General features: G+C 36.6%; 1 protein-coding gene across 4 annotated transcripts; it reads left to right on the top strand.

Moving 5' to 3' along the window:
* Nucleotides 1-518: 518 nt before the first annotated feature.
* Nucleotides 519-22,304, top strand: LOC130743079 (uncharacterized). 4 transcript variants are annotated; one of them, XM_057595191.1, is made up of 20 exons: nucleotides 522-786; nucleotides 1,402-1,511; nucleotides 5,145-5,226; nucleotides 5,688-5,765; nucleotides 5,845-5,904; nucleotides 5,997-6,101; nucleotides 7,067-7,177; nucleotides 10,548-10,589; nucleotides 12,591-12,704; nucleotides 12,813-12,991; nucleotides 13,399-13,538; nucleotides 13,605-13,711; nucleotides 13,803-13,845; nucleotides 13,949-14,040; nucleotides 14,358-14,406; nucleotides 15,266-15,336; nucleotides 16,376-16,495; nucleotides 20,930-21,015; nucleotides 21,498-21,543; nucleotides 21,965-22,304. In XM_057595191.1, the coding sequence occupies exons 2-20, from the start codon at nucleotides 1,435-1,437 to the stop codon at nucleotides 21,995-21,997; spliced, it is 1,635 nt and encodes a 544-aa protein (XP_057451174.1). In that variant the 5' UTR covers nucleotides 522-786; nucleotides 1,402-1,434; the 3' UTR covers nucleotides 21,998-22,304. The 4 variants fall into 4 exon arrangements, 2 of the variants coding, with proteins under 2 accessions (XP_057451174.1, XP_057451175.1); XM_057595192.1 differs by lacking the exon at nucleotides 1,402-1,511 and having other exon boundaries at nucleotides 523-786; XR_009021341.1 differs by lacking the exons at nucleotides 20,930-21,015; nucleotides 21,498-21,543; nucleotides 21,965-22,304 and adding an exon at nucleotides 15,860-16,038 and having other exon boundaries at nucleotides 519-786.
* The last annotated feature ends 313 nt before the right edge of the window (nucleotides 22,305-22,617 follow it).

The raw sequence follows: 22,617 nt of genomic DNA, 5'->3' as shown, positions 1-22,617 counted from the left end.
GTGCAAAAAACATCATTCATCAATCTAGGCCCCGTTTGGAAAAACAGCTTAATTAAACACTTATGGTCATAAGCGCTTATGTCATAAGCGCTTATGCGCAAGCGCTTATGACATAAGAGCATGACATAAGCGATTATTCATAAGCTATTTTTGAAAAATTTATTAAAATAAATTAAAAATAAGTTGTATATATAAGCTGTTTTTCATAAGCTATCCTAAGTAGCTTATGAAAATAAGCTGAAAATAGCTTATGGCAGGTCATAAGCTGTTTGCATAAGCCCTCCCAAACACTGACATAAGAGCTTATGCTGTCAGATAAGCTCAAATAAGCTCTTCCAAACTGGACCCTAATCTAGCCCATGCTTAGTTCCAGATTATTCAAATTGCCCAATCAGACCATACCCATTTTAATGGCTCTACCCCTACCTAGAGCGACATCAAAAGAAACACACATTGAAACGTCTTAATGAGTATTTAAATACGAATTGAATTAACGTAAAAACATATTCATCTTAATTTCAATTTCATTCACCATTTAGTACCAATTTTGCCTCATTCATTCATTTCACTTATTTTCTTTCTCTGAAAAAGTCTTAGATTTTTCTAAATTTCCCGATTTCTTGACGTGTCTCACATTTCCATTCCCATTCAAGTTCTGAATCTGCCCCCATATAACATCTGGGTTTTCTCTCTCGCTCTCCATGTTTTCCTCACAATCTCATTTTTTGAGGTCCAACACAGACTAAGGTCGTTGGTTGGTTGCCAACGTTGTTGCACTTGCTGTCGGTTAGTCCCTGCTTCTAATTACGTATCTGGTTGTTGTCGTTATTGTTTGAATGATGTGCTCTGTGATGCCCGCGTGTTCTAAGCTTGATTTTTTCATTCTGTGATGTTTTTGTCTAATCTTTGGAATTGCAATTGGGTCCTCTCCTATGTTGATTGTGTGTCTGCTTGAGAATTTTGGGTTGTCAGTGTGGTCAAATGGATTAAATTTGTCAATTTGAGAGCTTCTTTGCTGATCGTGCTGCTAATTGGATAGTTCTACATACAAGTTGTTCATGTTCATTTTGGGTTGTCACTACATGATTGTGTGGTGTAATTGTTGCTATTTGTCTGGAATATTTTTTATGTGCTAATTGAATGATCAATGTCCAGTGAGTTTTTTATGTGTGCTTTTACTTGGTCATATGAGAAGTGACATATTACTAATCAAGAATTTTGCTTTAGGGCATTGAAAAAGTTGTTAACTCTTTGGTATCTGTTTCTTCATAAAGCATTTCCTGGTATGAATTGGATATACCGAAATCTTGATTTTGTGGACCTGAATAAGGGGATCAAATGAGGCAAAATGCAGGAATTTATTGCTAATAATGGAAAGAAACTACTATGATTTAATTACAGGTTTTTTGAAGAGGACCTTGTGTTGGCCATTCTATGTCTTCTGTTAAAAGCTTTTCGCAGGGGCTTAAAAATGATGAGATTCAGGGTCAACGCTCTGAAATTCTAGGCAGGTAGTACATACGTATGAAATTTTTTTTTTTTTTGTTACTGTTGACCTTTTGAATCCAGAAAGAAATTTGATTCAATATCACACGGTGCTGCAGTAAAAATCTTTGATTCCTTGTTTTACCTTATATGAAGTAAGAAAGTTTTCGCTGATAGTAGAGCAGTGAATACTATCAGAGAGAAAAATTTGATGCCCTCACAAACATAGATTCTTAAAAGAGAACAATGATTTAGGAAAACCAAAAACTGTAACTAGGAATGGAAGTAGAGAGTTATTCAGAGAGAGAGAGAGAGAGAGAGAGAGAGAGAAGAAGAAGAAGAAGAAGAAGAGAGAAGTTTCTGACCAAACATGAATGAATAGTTTGAAATGGGTTGTCAATAGCTCCCTATAGCATCATAGTGGAGCGTAGCGGCCCTTGGTCACTCTTAGTTGTTTGTTGCTTAGTGGTTGTTAGAATATAAAATCATTCATGTGGCTCTTACCCAACAGCTTAAGCTTTTGGGATAAATGGTTACTTAACATGGTATCAGAGCCGATGGTTCGAGGGACCATGGTCACGGCTCCTAGTGTTGAAAGTCTTCCTAGCCACACTGCTAGGAAGACTTTCGACACAAGGAGCCTTTACCATGGTCAATATAAAATGGTGAAGTTCAGTATAGCGGCTGTTGGCGGCCGCTAAAGCGAAATAGCAGCCACAGCGGCACTTTTTGGCCGCTCTTTAGTGGAATTGACAAAAACCGAAAAACAACCCACAAAAAGTTCATGTTAGGGAATTTTGGGGGAGATATTTTTTCTTCTGAAACATACTGAAAATGGTCTAATTCGAGGAGGACGAGGAAGAAGTTATATAGAACTTTCATGTTTTTAGGCAGTTTAGTTTAGGAAATAGACTTAAACCTCATGGTTACCTTTACTTTTGTTGGTACTATTATGTTTTGTTTAAGTCACCTATGACTTTTCCATGTTAATTATGAATGCCATAAATTTTGAATATTATTTATCATTTATATGTATATTGTTATATTATATTAAATATACAAAAGCATAGCGGCCAACCCGCTGTGTGCTATACTGCAATAGTATTGCGCTATATCGCAATAGCATTTTTGTGGTTGCCCCGCTATCTGAAAACGACTACACTGGTTTGAATGATTTATTACACTATATGTATATATATATGTGAGCTCACATGAGCAGTATAACAACCTAACAGAATACACATATCCAGTGTGCACAGGAGCACTCTGGTCTAATACTCAAATACCCCCCATCAAGCTTAACTAGAGTGTGATGTAGAAGCAGCTAACACAGTGAGCTTGGATCTGAGTGAAGGTAACTTTGTTGAAGAGAGAGGTTTGGTCAATGCATCAGCTATTTGTTGAGCTGAGCGCAGATGCTGGACCAAAAGCTTCTTACTGATGACTTTTTCCCTGACAAAAAACAAGTCAAGCTCCATGTGCCTTGAATGCACTGGATTGTGGGCCAAAGAAACAGTGCACCCAAAGAACATCAACAGGTAACTGGGCTAAGGTTCAAAATTCAGCCTCAGTGCTGCTCTGCAGAACCACAGTTTGCTTCCCTGACCACTAGGAAGTTAGATTCAAGCCAAGATTCAAACAAGAACCTGAAGTAGATCTGCGATCATCAACATCAGTAGCCCAATCTGCATCAGAAAACCCTTTGACTTTAGAAGAAAAACAGTGGCAGACTTCAACAGAAAACCATGTGAAATTGTGCTCTTTAAGTATCTAAGAGTCCCCATAACTGCTGTCTAGTGTTTGTCAAAGGATTGGACATAAACTGACAGACGTTGTTGACAGAAAAGCTCAAGTCTGGTCTGGTTATAGATACACGCTGGAGAGCACCAGCAATGGACCTGTATAGAGGAGCATCAGCAACCGGAACTCCATCACTCTTGGATAGTCAGTCATGTTGTACCAGTGTTATCAAATCACAATCGCAGGCAAATAGCGGAAACCACATAGCGGTTAAAATAAGTTAAATATTATAAAAAAACAGCAGCTTATCAGACATCTATTGCAATACTAGAGCAGAAACATTTGAAATGAATAAATAAAAACTGCATAAAAAACAGCAGCTTATCACATAACAATAAAAACTGCATAAAATCATCATTTTTAACAACCAAATGTTAATTATTATAGGCTGCCACCTGCTCAAAACAAATGTCAAAAGACTTAAAACAACATAAACCAAACACAAGTCTTAAAATAGTGAAACAGAAAAAGGAAATGCAATAAAAAGGATGGGGAGTTAATTGGGCTTGTAGAAGGAGATGAGAGAAGGAGAATTAGGATTTTGGAAACCTTTTCAATTCTGCCGTGATTCTTCTTCATGATGAAGCATAAATATAGAAAAAAATAATTAATGGGTAGTTAATTGGGCAGTCGGTGGTCCAATAGTCAAGAATTACCATATTTAAAAAACCGAAAAAAATTAAAAGACGTGCAGTATTACTCAAAATCCGCTATTTCCGCTTCAGCTTCCAGCGCCACTACGGCCGTCGCAGCCTCGATTGCGTTTCTCTCGGTGGCCCCTATGTCGCGGCGTAGGGATTGCGGTGGCCCTAAAATCCGCTACGCTATAGCGGGTTGCGGCCGCTATAGCCGCTATTTGATAACACTTTGTTGTACTAACCATGGGAGAAGTGAAAGGCTGACAATCTAACATGTTTTCCTTCTGAAGAAGATCTGAAATGTATTTTTGTTGAGTTAGAAGAAGGGTTCCCTTGGTTGGATATTTCTCCTCGATTCCCAGAAAATGAAAACAATCAAGCTGTGCCAATCGCTTTAGAGCAAAGCTCAGATTTAAATGCTCAATAATATGATGAATCATGGTGGATGAACTGATATAAAATGATATCTTATAATATAATGAACATAATTTCGAGTAATTTAATTATTCTTTAGGATTTATTTTTACAATTTTCTTATTTATGTTGATTGGTTTACTTATTTAATTAAGATTTGGAGTCTAAGATGCAATCATGACATTATGCCTTTTTTTATGCAGCTTATTTTTATTTTAATACAGCTTTTTTTATGTGGATAAGCGTAATTTTTTGAAATATATAATTGATTTATTTCAACCGCCATGCGACTCGCGGCGCCATCCGCCATCCATAGCGGATTTTTGTTTCTTGCCATTTTCCGTGATCAGCTAATCGACTTCACTTCAACCCTCAATTACACAATTACTACTCATAGAAAAAAGAAAAACTACTCTTAATGATAAGGCGAATTGATGCGCTTGAAAATGGAGGCATTTGACTCTCACTCAATACACCGGAGCAACATAAAATGTACACTGCTGAAAAAGTTTTAGTTTCCCTACTTTCACTTCTACATTTGAAATTATCATTAGTAACTGCTCCAGTGGATGTATGATGTATCCATTAACTGATTTACACATTCAATTAAATATCATTTTTTTAATGGTAAAAGTAGAAATTTTTAAGAAAGGCAAGTACTGACAAGGTTTTTCTTTAGAAAATCCTGGTATGCAGTATTTTTTTCATTCTTTGGATGCATTAAAGAGTTTGCTTGAGTTATGTTGTAACTCACAATCTATTATGTTGAGTTGTTACGTGATAAATTTGATTCTGTTTGCATGGTAGGCACAATTTTGAAACACAGCTGGCTCAAAGCAATTTCAAAAGCAATGATGCTCTCAATCACATGCAAGACCAAGACACTATGGTAATTGTTTTGAAATATAATATAAAACCAACGATATGTCTTCACCAAACAACTTAAGATTTTGGGATAGTCGGTTCATGACATGGTATCAAAAACCTCTATGGCCACATGGTCTGGAGTTTGATCCTTGGTGACCCCATTATTATTCGCATAAAAAGTTTAATTTCAGCTATAGGTAGACAGGTTTGTCCATTGTCCATGCTTCAAGTCTAATGGGCTCTTGCGTGAGGGAGTGTATTTGAATTATAATATAAAATCATTCATATGTTTTCAAACAACCCGATTCTTTGACATAGTTGGTTTCTGATAGTAATAAAGTGTAACCATATTTTTTATGTCGTACATTCTGAAACTTGAAAAAATTTCTAGAAGATGCCTGATTGCATTCTTGCATATAATTTTTCTTTGCAAGATACAATAAGCGTAAGACAACTCCATCAGATTATCTAAATTATTTGCAGGAACTTTACTCACAAGCGAGGGGGCAAGAAGAAGAGATCCTCTCCCTTCACGAACAGATTGCTATTGCCTGTATGAAGGTATCAAATACACGCAGGGATGGAATTTATATCTACTTCCTTGACATTTAAGGAAATTAACTAAATTAACTGGTGGCAGGAAATGCAACTTTTGAACGAGAAATGCAAACTAGAGAGGCAATTTTCTGAACTAAGAATGGTTAGTCAGGTTCTTTGTAGATTTGGTTATCATGTATTATCTTACTAAGATAGCTTCAATTTTAAAATTTGTTTCTCATATTTTATCATTAGGCAGTTGATGACAAGCAAAATGAAGCCATCACGTCTGCGTCTAATGAGTTGGCTCAAAGGAAAGGATATCTTGAAGAAAATTTAAAACTTGCTCATGATTTGAAAGTAAGTCTAGTTTCATGATGATATCAGCATTTATTTACCCTTTTCGTATTTTTCTTCACCTAGACAATTGTAGTTAGCTGGAAGCTCTATTGAAGTTGTTGACATGTAATAATGATTTGTTGGAATGATTTGAATGTTCATTTTTGAAACAACTCAAAATAATGATTGCTTAACTTAAAATTCGCAATTTTTTATGTTTATTTTGATTTACTGGTGTAGATTATAATTGTAAAATTCTAAAATCAATAACATTAAAAAAGATGTAATTATTGCTTTGCAATTATGTACTATCCTAAAAGCCTACTCTCTTTGGTAGTGGCTTAGAAATGACTGTATGTAACACAAATAAGTGAAAGCCATTTTCACTTGAAGGGTGAACGAAGGACAGACCAATCTATTTCGTCTTGAAGTTTAATATGTAGAATGGGGTGTCAAGAATCAACAGGTTTCTAAACATTTTATTGGTGTACGATTGATTACTATATGCAATGTAACCACATAAGTGAAAGCCCTTCTGTCTTCGACAGCAGACAAAGTACAAGCTTAATGACCTTGTGTTGAAGTTCAATATATAGAATGGAACTGTCAAGAATAAAATTGGCTTTTCATTTATTAGGTTATCAGAATAGGATGAGAAAAGATCAGTTCCTGAGACATTATTCTCTAAATAAATTCACTGTCTATTTTCTTCAAGATATTCCCAAAATTTTCACTTTGAAACAAAAATCATCCAATTTGCAGCACTTGATTCTCTAGGGCAGTGGGTAGTGTTATGGAGCATTATGGTCATCATACTAAGAGCCTGGATGGCATAACTCTGAGCTCCCAAAACCCCATGGCTAGAACAATAGTAAACTTACTGGTCTTGGACCCATGATCAAGGAATAAAAAGAAATAAGGCCAAGTAATTAGAATTGGTTAAGATAACGTTCTCTATTTTTATTTTGTATTTCCATTGTTGTTAGGTTGCAGAGGATGAGAGATATATCTTTATGTCATCTATGCTGGGACTGCTGGCAGAATATGGTCTATGGCCTCGTGTTATGAATGCATCTTCAATATCCAACTATGTGAAGGTATGAAAATGTGGTGCTTGATAAATGATAGATTAAACATATGTACTGTTCTCATGTCACCAGTTACATGAACTCTGAAGTGACCTTGAAAACCAATATTTGTTTGAATTGACGACAAATTCAAGGACATAAATTAATAATGGATTGAATAATCCTGAAATATTTGTCTATGGAGCATTTGTTGTGGTGCAAAGCGATTTTCTTCAGAAATGGACTTGCTACTGAAATATCTAATTTTGTAGAAGTATATTTGTAAGGCCACTATTTAGCTGCTAACCGTGTTTAGAAAATTGACCATAATGAAAATTTGATTTTCAGCTCACTTCATATTTGTACTGTAATCTTATCACTCTTGAGTTTCATGGGTATTATTTAAATTGATAATGGATTAGGCCTAACTTACCTGTAAAAGTTAGCTTAGAGGGGAGGATTGTCCAAGTATTTGTAAGGATTGGATTTGGAGTTTCAAGTTTGAACATCTCTGGGTAGCTCAATATTAGGCCTCGGATAGGTACGATATTGAAATTGAAAATTGACTGGGCCTAACTCAAAATCAAAAGCTAGGTTGGGGGGGGGGGGGGCAAGGGGAATTGCCCCAGGCTTCATAAGGAGTACTTTGGCCAAACATCTAGTCTAGCCTATGTGGGTGGGACCTTAGCACACCCCTCATGTCTAGGTCCGGACATTTGGAGCATGAATTTTTGACATGTAATGTGGAAAAATTTAAGCTGTAAGATGAAAGTCTATGAATGGTTTAACACAATCCTTCTTGCAAAAGCCATTTGGAGTTGGACTTGAAGCGTGGACAATGCACAAGTTCACCGAACCTTGTGCTAAAATTTAATTTTATGTTTAGAAGAAAGGGCATAACAAGGATTGAACTCTATACACTTAGTTATAAAGGCTCCAACTTCATGTCATCATGAAACAATTCAAAAAGAAAAATCTGTTAGCTGATAGCATGTGAATCGTTTTATATTTATCTGGTATAGCTGGGAATACCCCTCCTATTTAGAGCTTGATGTCGTGTTCTCTTGCTTGGTAAGTTATCAAATAGTCTAACTAATGAATAAAATGACAAACAATAAAAAACCTTAAAAGCAGCAGGACGTCACTGTAAATCATTTTTGGGGACCACTTCTAACAACCTTATCTTTCCTACAATTATTGAAAGAGTGTTAAGGTTGGAGACAATGTGTAAGGTTACATGATTGTCACAAATGATTGTCATATGTGAAACATTCCCAAATTTCACATCTTGACGCAATTGATTGAGCCCTATAAGTTTACAAGTAGTTGTATCCATGGCTCGATATTAAGCGTCTGAACTTGATCTGACACTCACCAGACCTGGAACAAACAAGGTTATATCTAGGAGGAGAAGAGGACAACGAGCTAGGCGATATCGACGACATCTTGATGAGATCTCACGCGCCGCCAAGGGCCGGTGCAGGCAGGTTGCGTAAGTTTGACATACCAAGCAGCGCGCGTGTGTGTACGGTGGAGGGTTTTCGCCGATCTTAGCACGACAAAGGCAGCGGTGGACAGCAACGGTGGTTGCTGGAAAAGACGAAAAGTGACAGGTAACCGCATTCCCTTAGGTTAGTTAGTTAGAGGGTTAGTGTGTGAGGCATGTGCCTATAAATAAGAGTGGGTTAGATAGGATTGATCATCCTTTGGATCAATTGGGAATTGGGACTTAGGGAGAGAGGCTGGGACTCTCAAATATCTCAGCAATCTTGTACATTCTTACATTCAATAATATCAATCTTCTTCTATTTGGGCTGGTTCTATGAAAAAATTGCGAAATTGGCGAAATAAAAGCAAGCTAGGTGCTGGAAACCAGAGGTGAGGCTCGGATTCCAGAATTTGTTTTTCACCGGTGGGCAGTGGGTCCACCCAGAAGCACGGATTAGATTGCCTCTCGTCAGCCTCCAGAGTCCAGATACCATGTTGAAAGAGAAAACGAGAGACCAATGACTTAATCCGTTTGAATTAACCTCACCATGGAGTGAATAGTATATGATACTTTTCATAAGTACAAGATATCGTAGTTTCTCTAATTACAATGATTATCGTACCTAATTACAATGATAATGGGGTATGTTCCCTATTTATCTAATTTTTTACACCTATTTTTACTAATATAGACTTGTAATCCTAATTAAATGTGAAAATAAATAACTTCCGCAAGATAGGATAAAATCTTTAAGAATATGACAACGTTCTTAACAAGGCATGATCCGAGAAGGTAAAACAGTTATCCCTACAATCAGGGACAGACGCACCTTAGACCAAGTGGGGGCAAATGCCCCCACGTGATTTTCAGTTGTACTTATGCTTAACATATATATAACAATTGATTCAATGCTTAATTGCCCCAGTAAAGAGAAGGAGCCCCCATGGCAATTAGTGTAAAAAATGTGCCCCCACGAGTTTGAGTTTGTATTTTTACGGTAAGTGCCAAACTGCCAATAAATGCTCAGACTTTATCAACTTATATTTTTAATATTTTAATTTATCTGTTTGTTTGTTTCTCCATTAGAACAATTTTTTCTTCTTTCCTTTACTTATTTCTTTCAACAGTATATATTCTTAAAAACACACCCTCTATTCATTTAATTTATTTCACTCCTCCTTTCAAAAGAATTTATTTCACTCCTACTTCTTCGTCATGGACTACTAGCTACTAGATTCGAATTCTATTTTTTTCAACTTTTCTATCGTGACAGCTTGTCTTCCTATTCCTTCTATTTTTTAAACTTTTATTTCTGAATATGATTTTTTTTTTGTTTAATTATTTTTATAATTTTGAGCCGGAGAGAATTATTATGGGCGGCAAAGCTCTCTTTACCAACTTTATTTTAATATGACTATGATAGTAAGTTACTAAGTTTGTGGCGTCAATCGTACACTTGTGCCATGGGTAAGTTGGGCTACAATTATATTTAATATAATTAATTAATTCTATTTATTTTATCTAAGAGAATATTTTCTCTTATGTTTTATGAGAAGTGGGTTATTCTATCACTATAAAATTAATAATATAATTTTTAACTCCAGTAACTAAAAAATGAATAGAGAAAGACATATTTCATATTAAGAATGAAAAACTTAAATGGTAAATTTATTGAGTTAATTTAAAAACTTATAAGAAATAGTAATGATATATATGAATTTTTAAATAATTATTGTTGTTCTTAGGTTTTTTAGAGTTATAAATTTATATGTATATATTGCCCCCACGAGCTAAAATTCCAGGATCCGTCACTGCCTACAATAATATAATTTATTTTAATGGATGATACATCATTATCTTCTACGAAATATTTTGTAGATATTCTAACATTTTGTATTGGCCCTTATCCAGCATTTACACGATCAGTTACAATGGAGGATTCGAAACTCACATGTAAGTTTCCAGACTTCTGGTGCATATTTCGGAATTATTGAAGTCTTTCAGCGTTATAATTTGTATCACTATCTTTGCCAAATGTTTTTGTGTGTAACCTGCTATATTAAAATATGACTAAAAAGATTGTAATATCTCATGTTCATAGTAAACAAATTGACCCTTTACTTAAAACATTTTTAACATTGTCCATTATATATTCCTTGCTTCATGAATTTTATAGTCTTGATAACTGGTGGTTTCTTTACATACTTGTCTGTTACTATAGGATGTGCTTTCTAGTTTAAAATTATTTATTTTTATATTTGTGAGCTTTCTATTGACGGATTATTGATTTCTTGATGCCCATATGTTTATCTGCATTTTTGATCTATTACTGGAGCTCTATTTAGTTTATGCCTTGTTTATAAGTGATGTCTCACAGTACAAAAGTGTGAGAGAATTTGTGAGGGAGAAAAGAGATTAACTATCTCAAATTTCATTACTGAATATGGTTTTGAACAAGGCATGCCTTAATACAATGATGGGTAACATAGATGGTGATTTTATAGTTGCAGCCATGTAACTATACAATTGACTGTTAACCTAACTGACTGACTAACTTGATTCTGTTGCATTCAGTTATTTACACAACACTGCTTGTGCATCCCCACTTCAAAATAATGGAGGGATCACAGGTTGTTGATCATGAACGTTGTGCTCGTCTCTATGTTCAAAAAACCTTGTAGTAGGTAAAGCTTTTGTTAGAATGTCATCTATTTGAAAAGAGGCCGGAATGTGGTGTCCCTAGGGATTTGCAAGATTTGCAGTGGCGTCAATTAATAGAGATCCACTTTGATATCTATTGAGTCGGCTTCTTTGGCAAGAAGGAAGCCTTCAATTTCATCAGTGGTGAGGATCTGGAATTTGCTACATATCTTCATATTCAGTAGGTAAACCTTAAGAATTTGCTGCAGCAGAGGCGGCCAGTTAAGGCAGTCGGAATGAAGCACGACAATGAAGAAGGTTCAGAAACCGGAGATGAAAAAGGGTTTCCGGAAAAAAAAAAGATTTGGCTTTGAGGGGCAGTGGGTCCACCGGGTAGTCACGGATTAGGATTAGGGTTGGCCTCTTGTTAGGCTTTTGATACCATGTTGAAATTGAATAACAAGGCTCCACAAGAGGCAATTGGTGCATCCGTGTGTCTCAACTACTTAACGGAGTCTATTATATATAATAGATGCAATAAATGTACAATGTCATTGTTACCTTATTTACAATAATTACACTACCTATTTACAATTAGTTATAAGATATCCTACTTATTTACAAGGTATCTAACACTGTTCATAGAAGTTAGGACTGGAATTTGCTCGAAAGTGGAAAATTTTCCGGATGGGAGAGGGTGGTGGTGTGTCAGGAACCAACTATCCCAAAAACTTAAGCTGTTGGGTGAAGACACATGGATGATTCTATAATGTATTTCTCACATGCTCCCTCATACAAGAGCTCACTGGGCTTCAAGTGTGGGCAATGCACATGCCTTCCTATCTTTAGTTGAAATTCAACTTTTTTTATTAGATTAATTGGGGGTAACATTGATCAAACTCTAGACCACTTGGTCATAGAGGTTATGATACTATGTCATGGAACAATTGTCCCTGCAGCTTATGTTGTTGGGTGAAGACACATCAATAGTTCTATATTATATTTCTAACATTGTGGAAGGGTGGGCTTCAGTTTCCAAGGCCAAAAAATCAAGAAGCTCTTCATACCATGAATTTGTGAGAGATTACTATCTCATATTTGCATTACTGAATAGTTTAGAGTACGTGGCATGCATTTATACAATGATGAGTAGCATACATGGTGGTTGTATAGTTGCAGCCGTGACGCTATACAACTGACTGGTCAGTTGTCAGTTTGTAACTAAAAACTCACTAACTAACTGGGATCTGTTACATTTAGTTATTTACATAACACTGCTAGTGCTTATACTCTATTCTTTTTTATCACATTCAGGATAGAATTGGAGAGTTGACTGCTGTTCTAGAAACTCATGCTGATAATGGTAATCCTGTTGTTGAAAGTCCAGGTTCTGGAAATTTGACAAGTCACATTCATAATGAATTCATGGTATGTTTGGCATGCAATCTTGTTGTATGCTATGTCCTCATTATATTTTTTTTATCATCGATGACTTTCTCTCATTTTCATTAATTAAAAATTTACTTTTAATTGCAGTTCCAGCATAACTATCCCCAGCAAAATCTTACTGGGAATGAACAAATTCCTCAACCAATGAGCAATATCACAGGGTATATGAACCCAGTTCTTAATGGTGGGTATATGAATCCAATTATTGATAGTGACATAAACAGGACATTCCAAAGGCTCAATCAGGAGATTTCTAAGGCTGATAGGTTGGTTGGGATTGTTTATCTACTTCTGTTTTTACAATGTGAATACTGAATATCCATTATCCATCACCATTACTTAGGAATAATTTGTAGGATGACATCATGAGCTACTCTTTCACAATTTGAAAATACTCACGGCCTTACATGAAAAGATGGTGAAGAAATTTCTACTGGTGGTTTAACTAACCCAAAATGTTTGGAAATATTTTCTTATATTATATGTACTACACCATCACATCTGCACTTTCAACTCATGTGTACTTGACCATACATGCATAATCCAATGATGATGAATTTCTTAAGCTTATTAAAAAGGCAGGTGTGCATAGAAGGTGAGAAATACTTTGTATATCTGATTAGGCATATTTTGTTTTTTATATATGTACTTACCTATGAAACAATTTGCGCAGGGAAGTATCTTCTTCTTTCCATCATGATTCAATTGATAAAATTGGAGCGCATGAGAGAACTAGAGAGAGAAATTTTGTAAATGGCAAGTTGTATCAACCTCCACCTGAGCATGATGAGACTGCTTCCTCTGTTTCTGAAGGTAATCTACGTTTTTCAGTGTAATAGACAGTATATCAACATATACTAAGAAGTTACAAATTTCTAGATGGCCCTGGAATTGAGAATTTTCAAATTTGTGGTGAGGCTATTCCTGGAGAAAAACTTCTTGGATGTGGTTATCCAGTCCGTGGAACTTCTCTTTGTATGTTTCAGGTAAAATTCTTTCTGTATTGCTTAGTGATCATCCTTATTTTTTTCATCACTTTTATTACTGATGTCATCATAATTCTTGGGCTCATGTCAGTGGGTTCGGCATCTTCAGGATGGCACTAGGCAGTATATTGAAGGTGGTTGGTCTGTTATTACTCATTTTTTTTCTTTTTTAGTAATTTTATGTTTGTTTACTGAGAGGGGAGTGTGTATATATATTGCCTGTTTTTCTTGGTTCAGGAGCCACAAATCCAGAGTATGTAGTTACAGCCGATGATGTTGATAAGTTGATAGCAGTTGAGTGTATTCCAATGGATGACAAAGGCCATCAGGTTTGAAATAACATTTTCAGTGATGCAGGGTCTGTCATTTATGTTGTGTTCATTAATCATTACGCAATATACTAAAAAAAAAATTACAAACAAATCTATGTATGCTAAAGTATTGAACTTGGAACTGATTATATCTCAGGTGCTCAAGTATTAATAAATTAAACTATTTGTATTCAATATTTCCTTGTCTGTCTAGAGTTATCTTACTGTTTTATGTCCTCATTCTGCCTTAGTTATTGTTATTTATCAATTTCTGGCCCAGACAATTCATTAAAATATTATGCATGGATTTTTTGGTCAAATTTGTTCTTTGTCAGGGGGAGCTAGTGAGGCTTTTTGCTAATGATCAGAACAAAATAAAATGTGGTATGTTTATTTGCTGCTGAATCTGGAAGTCTCACTGGTCATATTTCCTTTCTATGTGATACTAAATATATATTATGATGGTGGAACTTAAATTACTGAATCAAAAAAATTGATTGTTGAAAAAAAATTGGTCTAGGTACTTGGAAGTTGGAACTATAACAGTATAATTATAATATAGTTGGAACTTGGAAGGGAGAGAGAGAGTGAGAGAGAGAGAGAGAGAGAAAGAAAGCAAGAAAAGAGATATGGGAAAATTCTATATCGTGTTTTCTAATTGCAAGGTATGGGACTTGAGTGAGTCTCACATTAGAAATATGAGATTTTAGTGTAGGATTTATGAAGCCTTGGGTTCTCCATCTACAATAGGTAACTTTTGTGTTACGGTTCTCTAAAAGGTTCTTATCAATTGGTATCAAAATCTTCCACCATGGCTCTCAGCCGCAAGCGAGCGGCTCCGGTGGTGATGTCGATATAGCAATGTTCACTTGGGACTAGTTAAAGGGAAAGTGCGCAGCCAGCCTGCCTGGACGCCAAGCGTGTGAAGCGTGGACGGATGTTAGGATCCACTATCGAGTTTAAAAGTATGATATTTTTGTCTCACATTGAAAGTATGGGGTTTTTTGTGGGGTTTATAAGGCCTTGGACTCGTCAACTGCGACATTTAGCTTTTGTGGTTTGTTTCTCCGAAAGGTTCTTGTCATATACACAGTAACTGAAACATACATGCTTAGATGAACAACTTCACTAATCTATTTTTTATTTTCCAATTTGTTATTTGGTGTAATATTTGTCTTTTGTCTGATTTTAGCTTTTCCTCTTATGTTTCCTAATCATGGTATTCTGTTTGCTAACTTTATAGACCCAGAAATGCAACTTGAGATTGACACAAATCTGGCTAAAGGAGAAGCAACGTTCAGTGTTCTACTTCTGGTAGGTGTGGTTTCTGCTGGAATTTTTTTTTATGCTCAGATCATGTAACATATGGGTCTAACTAACAAGTACAGTAAGGACACTGGAATATTTATTGAAAAGTACAGCATTTAATAGTGTTAAATTACAAAACTGTACTTTTCAATAACATTTGACATTTTTTTAGTCCTTAATTAGTGCCTGTTGGGCATTTGTTAGCATATGCTTTCATATATTTATACTTAGTCTATCTGATTTGAGGTGTATGTTTGAAAAGAAGATTTTTTTTTTCTTAGAGTAGTAACGTGTATCTTCCCTGCTGAAGTCATTTTTGACATTATGTATAATTTTAAATATTTAATAAGTAGTATATTACAGTCTTGTTAGTTGTGTTGCGGGATTATATCTTAATTTGTTCATTATTTCCTTTTTTATTTGTACTGATTAATTTTTAAAGTTCACGTTTCCCTATAATTCTAGGATTGTTAGTATTTTTGTGCATTCTCTATAATGTAAATAGTATCTCATCAAGGAATGTTAACAGGTTATTCTTCAAAACTGGAATAAATTGGTATTTGAACTTGAACTCCCAAAGTTAACTTGAACAGAGAACCAAATAGAAGGCTAGAAGCCAAAGACCTTATTCTTTCTTACAGCTCCAACAATTCTGAAGACTTCAGAACACCCTGAAATTCAAGCATTTCACTCCAACTAGAACCAGAAGTATGACAGATTAGAGAATAAAAAGATTCACACAATTTAATTGATGCACTCAGTATTCAATCAAAGCTTTACACCGTTATCCAATGACATCTTTCCATATCATTTAATTACTGACACCTGATGTATTATTAATCACATTAAATTTTGTGGCCACAAATCATTGCATAATGCTGCAGAATACTTTTAAACGAACAGGTGACAATGAATTAAAATTCAATTCTACAAAATCCTTATCTCTTTTTTTCTATTTAATATCATTTCTCAAGTATAAAAAACATATTCTGTTCCGAATTCATGTTGATGTGCATTCTCACATTTTCCTGGTTATGTCTGACAGATGGATTCTTCTGAAAATTGGGAACAAGCAACTCTATTCTTAAGACGATCAGGATACCAAATTAAAATAAGTGGTACTGAAGGTCCAGTAGTTGCTGAGAAATTCTCAAAGGACTTATCGGTATGTAATTCAAATTTCTGGACTTCTGGTGATACACATACCTATCGTATGGGCTATTAATGTATCAAACTGTATACACCACTTCCTAGAGAACTTTTTCAAGTTATACGTGATATCTTAAGGAAACAACTGTTACTGGAATACCTAGCATGGAAAATTGTTCTGCCCTACTCAGTAAATCTGCTTCTAGAGCTCACTAAGTAAAAATGTTGTTTTCACCTCTAATTACTCAAGATCTAGATCATGACAAGTAACTATGGTGAGTAACCAGTTCCTTTAAGTGATTCCTGTGAAGAGACTCAGCAGCTCATTCACACCCTTCCTATGGATAATGCCCCTGCCATTATTAGATATTGTTGAAGATGACCCAGATTCAGAAAAGAGAGAGTAGAGAGAGAGAGTGTGTTTGTTGTTACTGAATTCTATTATGTAAATTGGTAACTGTTACAGTTGGATACAATTGGTATATATAGTCTTTCCTAAAGACTATTGTAATAGCTAACTATTAGTCAACTAACAGGATAGTTGACTAGAACTAACTAGTCTATAGTATATCTCTAATACACCCCCGCAAGCTCAAGGTGGGTGATGAAGGGAGAACTTGTCAACAACCTTGAGATTGGAAGCCAAAGCAGCAAATCTTGTGGGTGATAAGGCTTTAATAAAGATGTCAGCAACCTGATCCAAGGAGGGAACATCAGTGACAATGAGACTATTGTTAAGAACTTTATCTCTGACAAAAAAGATGTCTAACTCCATATGCTTGGTCCTAACATGGAGGAAAGGATTGTGAGTAAGAGCCATAGCACTCATATTGTCACAGTAGACATGAGGAGTGTGATAAGGAACCTGCAGCTCTTGAAGTAAGGACTGAATCCAGAGAATTTCAGAGGTGGTATTTGCCAAGCTTCGATACTCAGCTTTGTGCTGGAGCGAGCAACAAGGGTTTGTGATACAGACCCTTTGGCCAGGCCCAGATTTGGGAAGGTATATACTAGAAAGCCCAAACTGGTGCAAGCTGTACCTGATGAGCCAACCTTGTAGAAGGTATCTTTTCAAGATAACCACCAGGTGAGGTGGCAGCACCCATGTGGGTGAGGGGGGACCATAGGCATTTGAGTATATAGGTTAGTTATGGAGAGAGAATTCCCGAGGCAGAAATTATTCTGGAATTAGAAGAGATTGAGCACTCTCGAATTGCTCAAGACTTTCTTGTCATTTTCCTTATTTGTAATTCCTCTATACACTGCTTCTGGGTTTATCCAGAGGATTCATTGCTATAATACATATCTGTTTCTTCATTCAGTGCTCTGTTTTTTTTGGTACCTAACATTGGTATCAGAGCTCCCGATCCAAAGGGAGCTTTGTATGGTGCTTACCCGCAGCGCTATGGAATCGAGAGTCGACAATCTGGAGCGTTCCATTACGGAGATGAAGGAAGTAGCTCACGAACAGTTCGAGGAGCTCCGAGCACGCTCACGAGCACGCAATTGTGAACCTCACGAGCACGCTCATCATGAGAGCCATCTTCGAGCTGTCATAGGGTGGCGCGTGGATATCCCGATGTTCAATGGTAACGACGCGTACGGATGGATTACAAAGGTGGAGAGGTTTTTCCGACTCAGTCGAGTCGAAGAAACCGAGAAGGTTGAGATGGTGATGATCGCCATGGAGGACCGCGCGCTCAGCTGGTTCCAATGGTGAGCGGAGCAAGCTCCAGTGCGAGCTTGGGAACCGCTCAAACAAGCACTGATTCGCAGATTTCAACCTGAATTGGTTCAGAATCCTTTTGGGCCTTTGCTCAGTGCTAAGCAGAAGGGAAGTGTTATGGAATACAGGGGGCATTTTGAACTCTTAGCTGCGCGTATGCGAAATGCTGACAGAGAAGTGCTAAAGGGAGTATTTCTAAATGGGTTGCATGAGGAGATTAAGGCTGAGATGAAGCTGTACCCAACAGAGGATTTGGCAGATCTCATGGATAGAGCTCTTTTACTGGAAGAGAAAAACTCAGCCATGAGAGGAGGCAAATCCAAGGAGGAGGACAAAAGAGGATGGAAGGAGAAGGGAGGATTTGGAGGAAGATTTTCTACTAATTCTGGAGAGACCAGAGGAAGGATTATTCACCCTATTGTGAGCTACCAATCTAAGGGAGCAGGGGGGAACTCAGGGGAATGAAGGGAAACCTCAAAATCTTAAGGAAGGGGCTTAGAACACCAATAATGAAGGAAAAATCCCTGAAAGGAAATAAAATGGGGGACAAAGACTTACTCAAACAGAGAAGTAGCAGCTTGACCAGTTTCATTTTTCTTTTCTAACTAAGGCTTAGTATCCACAGTCACAGTCTTAGTGTAAGAACTAGATTTGAAGTGATTATTTGATTTTCCTTTATTATTCCAAACCATATTCTTCAATCATGATTGACTTTAGAATTAAATCAGACAGAGACTTCAATTCATAAAGTTTTACCTCCACTTGTATCTCCTCCTTCAAGCCATTCATGAAAATTCCCCTTGCAAATTCTTGATCAATGGCCTTCAAAGCTCCAACATATTTCTCGAACTCTTCCACGAATTCCACCACTGTCCCTGTTTGTTTGAGTGCCAGCAACAACTCAAAGGGATTCTGCGAACCACTGCCAGCTTGAACCCGTCCCAAGTCAGTTCAGGATTGCACCTAGCCCACCAGTGCTACCAGCTCAACGCTCTACCCTCCATGGCCACCAGCGTCACACGCAACTTTTCCTCCTCTGGAACGCTTCGTAACTCAAGTATCGCTCCAATCGGTGTGTCCAACCGTACGCGCCGTCGCCGGAGAAAATCGGAATCTCGAGTTTCCTCCACCTATCGCGCTCGACGTGGTCACCCAGGGTCCTTCCGCCGCCGTCGCTGGATTTCGCTTCATCCCTTCGAACGGTTCCGCCGCCGCTGGAGTCGATCTTAGCCGCGAGAGCAGCCAATTGATCCTCCGTACGTTTTGCGCGCGCCTCTGCCAGTTCCAATCGTGTGCGCCATTCCTCTCGCTCCTGCTCCCAATCGTTCGAATCTCTCACCATGCTTCTTGTCTTCATGCAATGCGCAGTTGAAGGAAGCAGAAATCAGGGCACCTGAACGGTGCTCTGATACCAGTGATAGATCTGGTACTGTGAACCAGAGAGAAAACCAAGAATTATGAGGAAGAAGATGAACACTATAGAACTGTGTATTGAAACCTGAGAGAGAAAACAATTACAAGTTTGCAAATGGTTACAGAGATGTCAACTGAATTGCCCTAACTAATTTATATTCGTAACTAATCTGCTAGGAATTACAGCTGGCATTACAGCTGGCACAGCTCAGCAAAACGGAATCACATCACAACTCACAAGAGCTAAGAGCTATATAGCTCGGTTCCTTCTTTCATTAACTTCGCTAATAGGGGGCCGAACTTGACTAGCAATCCTATCAGGATGACTATTAACTAAAATAAGACGAAAATGAATTAAGAAAGGCTTAAATCGGTTGAAAGTAAATAAAGTGCCGTAAAGGTAAATTGCTGAAAGACTGTAAATGAAACTTAAAGGCTGAAAAGATAAATGTGGGAAATTTGTAGTTTGATTGATTGATGAGTTGTGTCGTGTACAAATGACCCTTTCTCTATTTATAGAGGCAAATTCGGCTAACCTACAGCGGTTAATAACTTCCGACACTACCTATGTTGCCCGGTATAATTACATTTTGTGGGGTGTTGGGAGTTACTTCCTCTGATCAGCATAGAAGCTTTGGTAAAGCCGAGCTTCCTGCTTCGGCTGGTTCTTCAAATAGTAACCGCTTTCCCTATTTTCAAGGATGAACCATCACATGCAGGCCTTCTAGGACCTATGCAAAATATTTCCATTGTGGCCCCAAGGCCTGTGCACCTTCCTCCAATTTTGTCGAAGTTCAAACCTTTAGCCGATTCCTGTCCTGCTCGATCAACCGCTCACTTCCTTCGGCTAAAACCTCTCGTGGCTCACCAGCCACGCTGGCAAGCTAGATGTTTCGACTGTTTTCTAGCTGTTACACATTTTTGAGTGCTAACAGACGTTAAGGGTTCCCTTTCCTCTTCCCTCTTATTCTTCAATATCTGCCAGGGAGTGCTGACCTCACCTTTGTGTAAGATTAGAGGCTCAATTCCTCATTTCTAATTGGAGAGAAGCATTCTTTTTAAAGAAACAAAAAAAATTGCTGGTTCTAATGTTCATTTGATTGATTAAAAGCTATGTAATATAGCTTGGAGGCAAAAATCTCATGAAATTTGCGTAAATGTTAAATTACTGTTTATGAAAAGAGCTCGTGAGTTTCAATCTGGCGCTTCATATTATTCATTTGACACTACATTTTTCTGTGTTGAACTTCAGCTATTTGTTATTTCCTGTTTAAAGAGTTACACGCCCTTCCTGTCATGTATTTTCTGCAGATTAAAGTTCCGTGTGGTCTCTCAACGCAATTTGTGCTAACATGCTCGAATGGATCTTCTCATCCTCTAAGCACATATAGTGTCAGGTAATAATGTCAACTGTGTGTCACTTTCATACTCATTGCATGCAATTATTGTAGTCTTTTGCACTCCTAAACAAAGATTATTAATTTTAGTGTTGGAAGTCACATACCATTTGAATTATTCATCATTTGGATTAGGTTCAAGTAGCATTAGAAACATATTAAATAAATTAACTAGTTCAGAGGCAGCATTGGAACCTTAGCTTCCTAGGAAATGTTCTTAGCTTATTTATTATTCCTGTAAATGAAAGATCGTAATGTGTATCCTCATTTGTAGGGTTCACTTAACTCATGCAATTCAGTAAATTCAATTTTCTTATTCCGTAATTTCTGAATGATGTCAGTTCTGCTAGTGATTGCATTGCAACATTGAATTTCTTGCATATGCAATTTGATTTGAAACACCCTTACAGAAAGTACAAATTTGAATGTTAATCCATTTTACAAACATGTTTTAACAATTTACATTCCCTTTTTCTTTGTAGAATGCGAGACACGCTTGTGTTAACCATGCGAATCTTCCAGAGTAAGGTATTCCGTATTCTATCTTGTTCATACAATTGCTTGTACATCATTGGCAATAATGACATGTAGTTGAGAAATATTTATGAAGAGAGGGATTGACACAAAATTTTAACCTGGCAAAGTCATGTGAAGTCTTTAATATGAAAGGTTCCTAATCCCGCCATGGATTTTATTAGAGCATTATCTCTGCAGCTGCCAATTTACCGTAATGAAATTGTTCTGATACTCTTTCTTCAAACAACTTGTCACCAGAATTCTTTTTTATCTTCTTTAATAATTTTTTGGCTTTCAATTTACGATCGATCGTGTTCGTTTTCTTACATTTTTTTATGCGAAATTATTTCAATAATAATTCTGTATAATTGTTTGCTATCAGTTTCTCTGACAAAACATTTATTCTGCCTGGCCTTGTTTTGAGGGTACACAGGCATTGGATGACAAAAGGAAAGGGAGGGCATGACCTCAGGTTACCATGTCCAAGCCTGCTCTTCACGCATGGTACAAAATAAAAGAAAAATACAAAACAGAGAAAATTTTACAGTCGCATTTATTTTGTATTTTGGTTATATTTGGGATAACTCTAGTTTACTGTCTTGTAAAAAACAGAAGTAGCATATAGAAAGGTAAGAAAATGTAGCATTTGAAGAAAGCACTAACAATGTGCAACATTTTTTCCAACAAAAAATTACAATGTAACATTGTATCTCAGTGAAAGTGTGAGAAAATTGCTTTAGTTAAATCAGAACTCCATATTCAGCCTAGCTTAACTACCCTCTTTTCTTTGTTCAGGTTTTGTGTGCAAGTATCGTAACAAGGATCTGTAGTTTTACATTTCTTAAAATATTAGATTGCATTTTGTTATTTGCTACACATATTTACAGAGACATCAAGTTATAGCAGTATAAAACTTTAGCACTTTTAGACCATTAATAACAATAACAATGTGATTAATACCTATTCATCCATTGAATTATAATTATTTATTATCTAGATTATTTTTATCCAACTTATAAACTTCGGCTTAAAGGATCAATTGGCCCTGTAATTGTAAAGGAAATCAGTTCCGATCCCTGAAAAAAT

Source organism: Lotus japonicus, chromosome 3 (assembly GCF_012489685.1).
Source record: "Lotus japonicus ecotype B-129 chromosome 3, LjGifu_v1.2".
Taxonomy (NCBI): Eukaryota; Viridiplantae; Streptophyta; class Magnoliopsida; order Fabales; family Fabaceae; genus Lotus; species Lotus japonicus.
Note: the sequence above shows the minus strand (reverse complement) of the source record. Positions and strands in the feature narration are given on the sequence as shown.

Excerpts from the sequence above, each read along its gene's own strand:
- LOC130743079 (XM_057595191.1), top strand. The coding sequence starts at position 1,435 with ATGTCTTCTGTTAAAAGCTTTTCGCAGGGGCTTAAAAATGATGAGATT. Across the intron at positions 6,102-7,066 it reads AACTTGCTCATGATTTGAAA|GTTGCAGAGGATGAGAGATA; the intron begins GTAAGTCTAGTT and ends CATTGTTGTTAG. Across the intron at positions 12,705-12,812 it reads ACATTCATAATGAATTCATG|TTCCAGCATAACTATCCCCA; the intron begins GTATGTTTGGCA and ends TTTTAATTGCAG.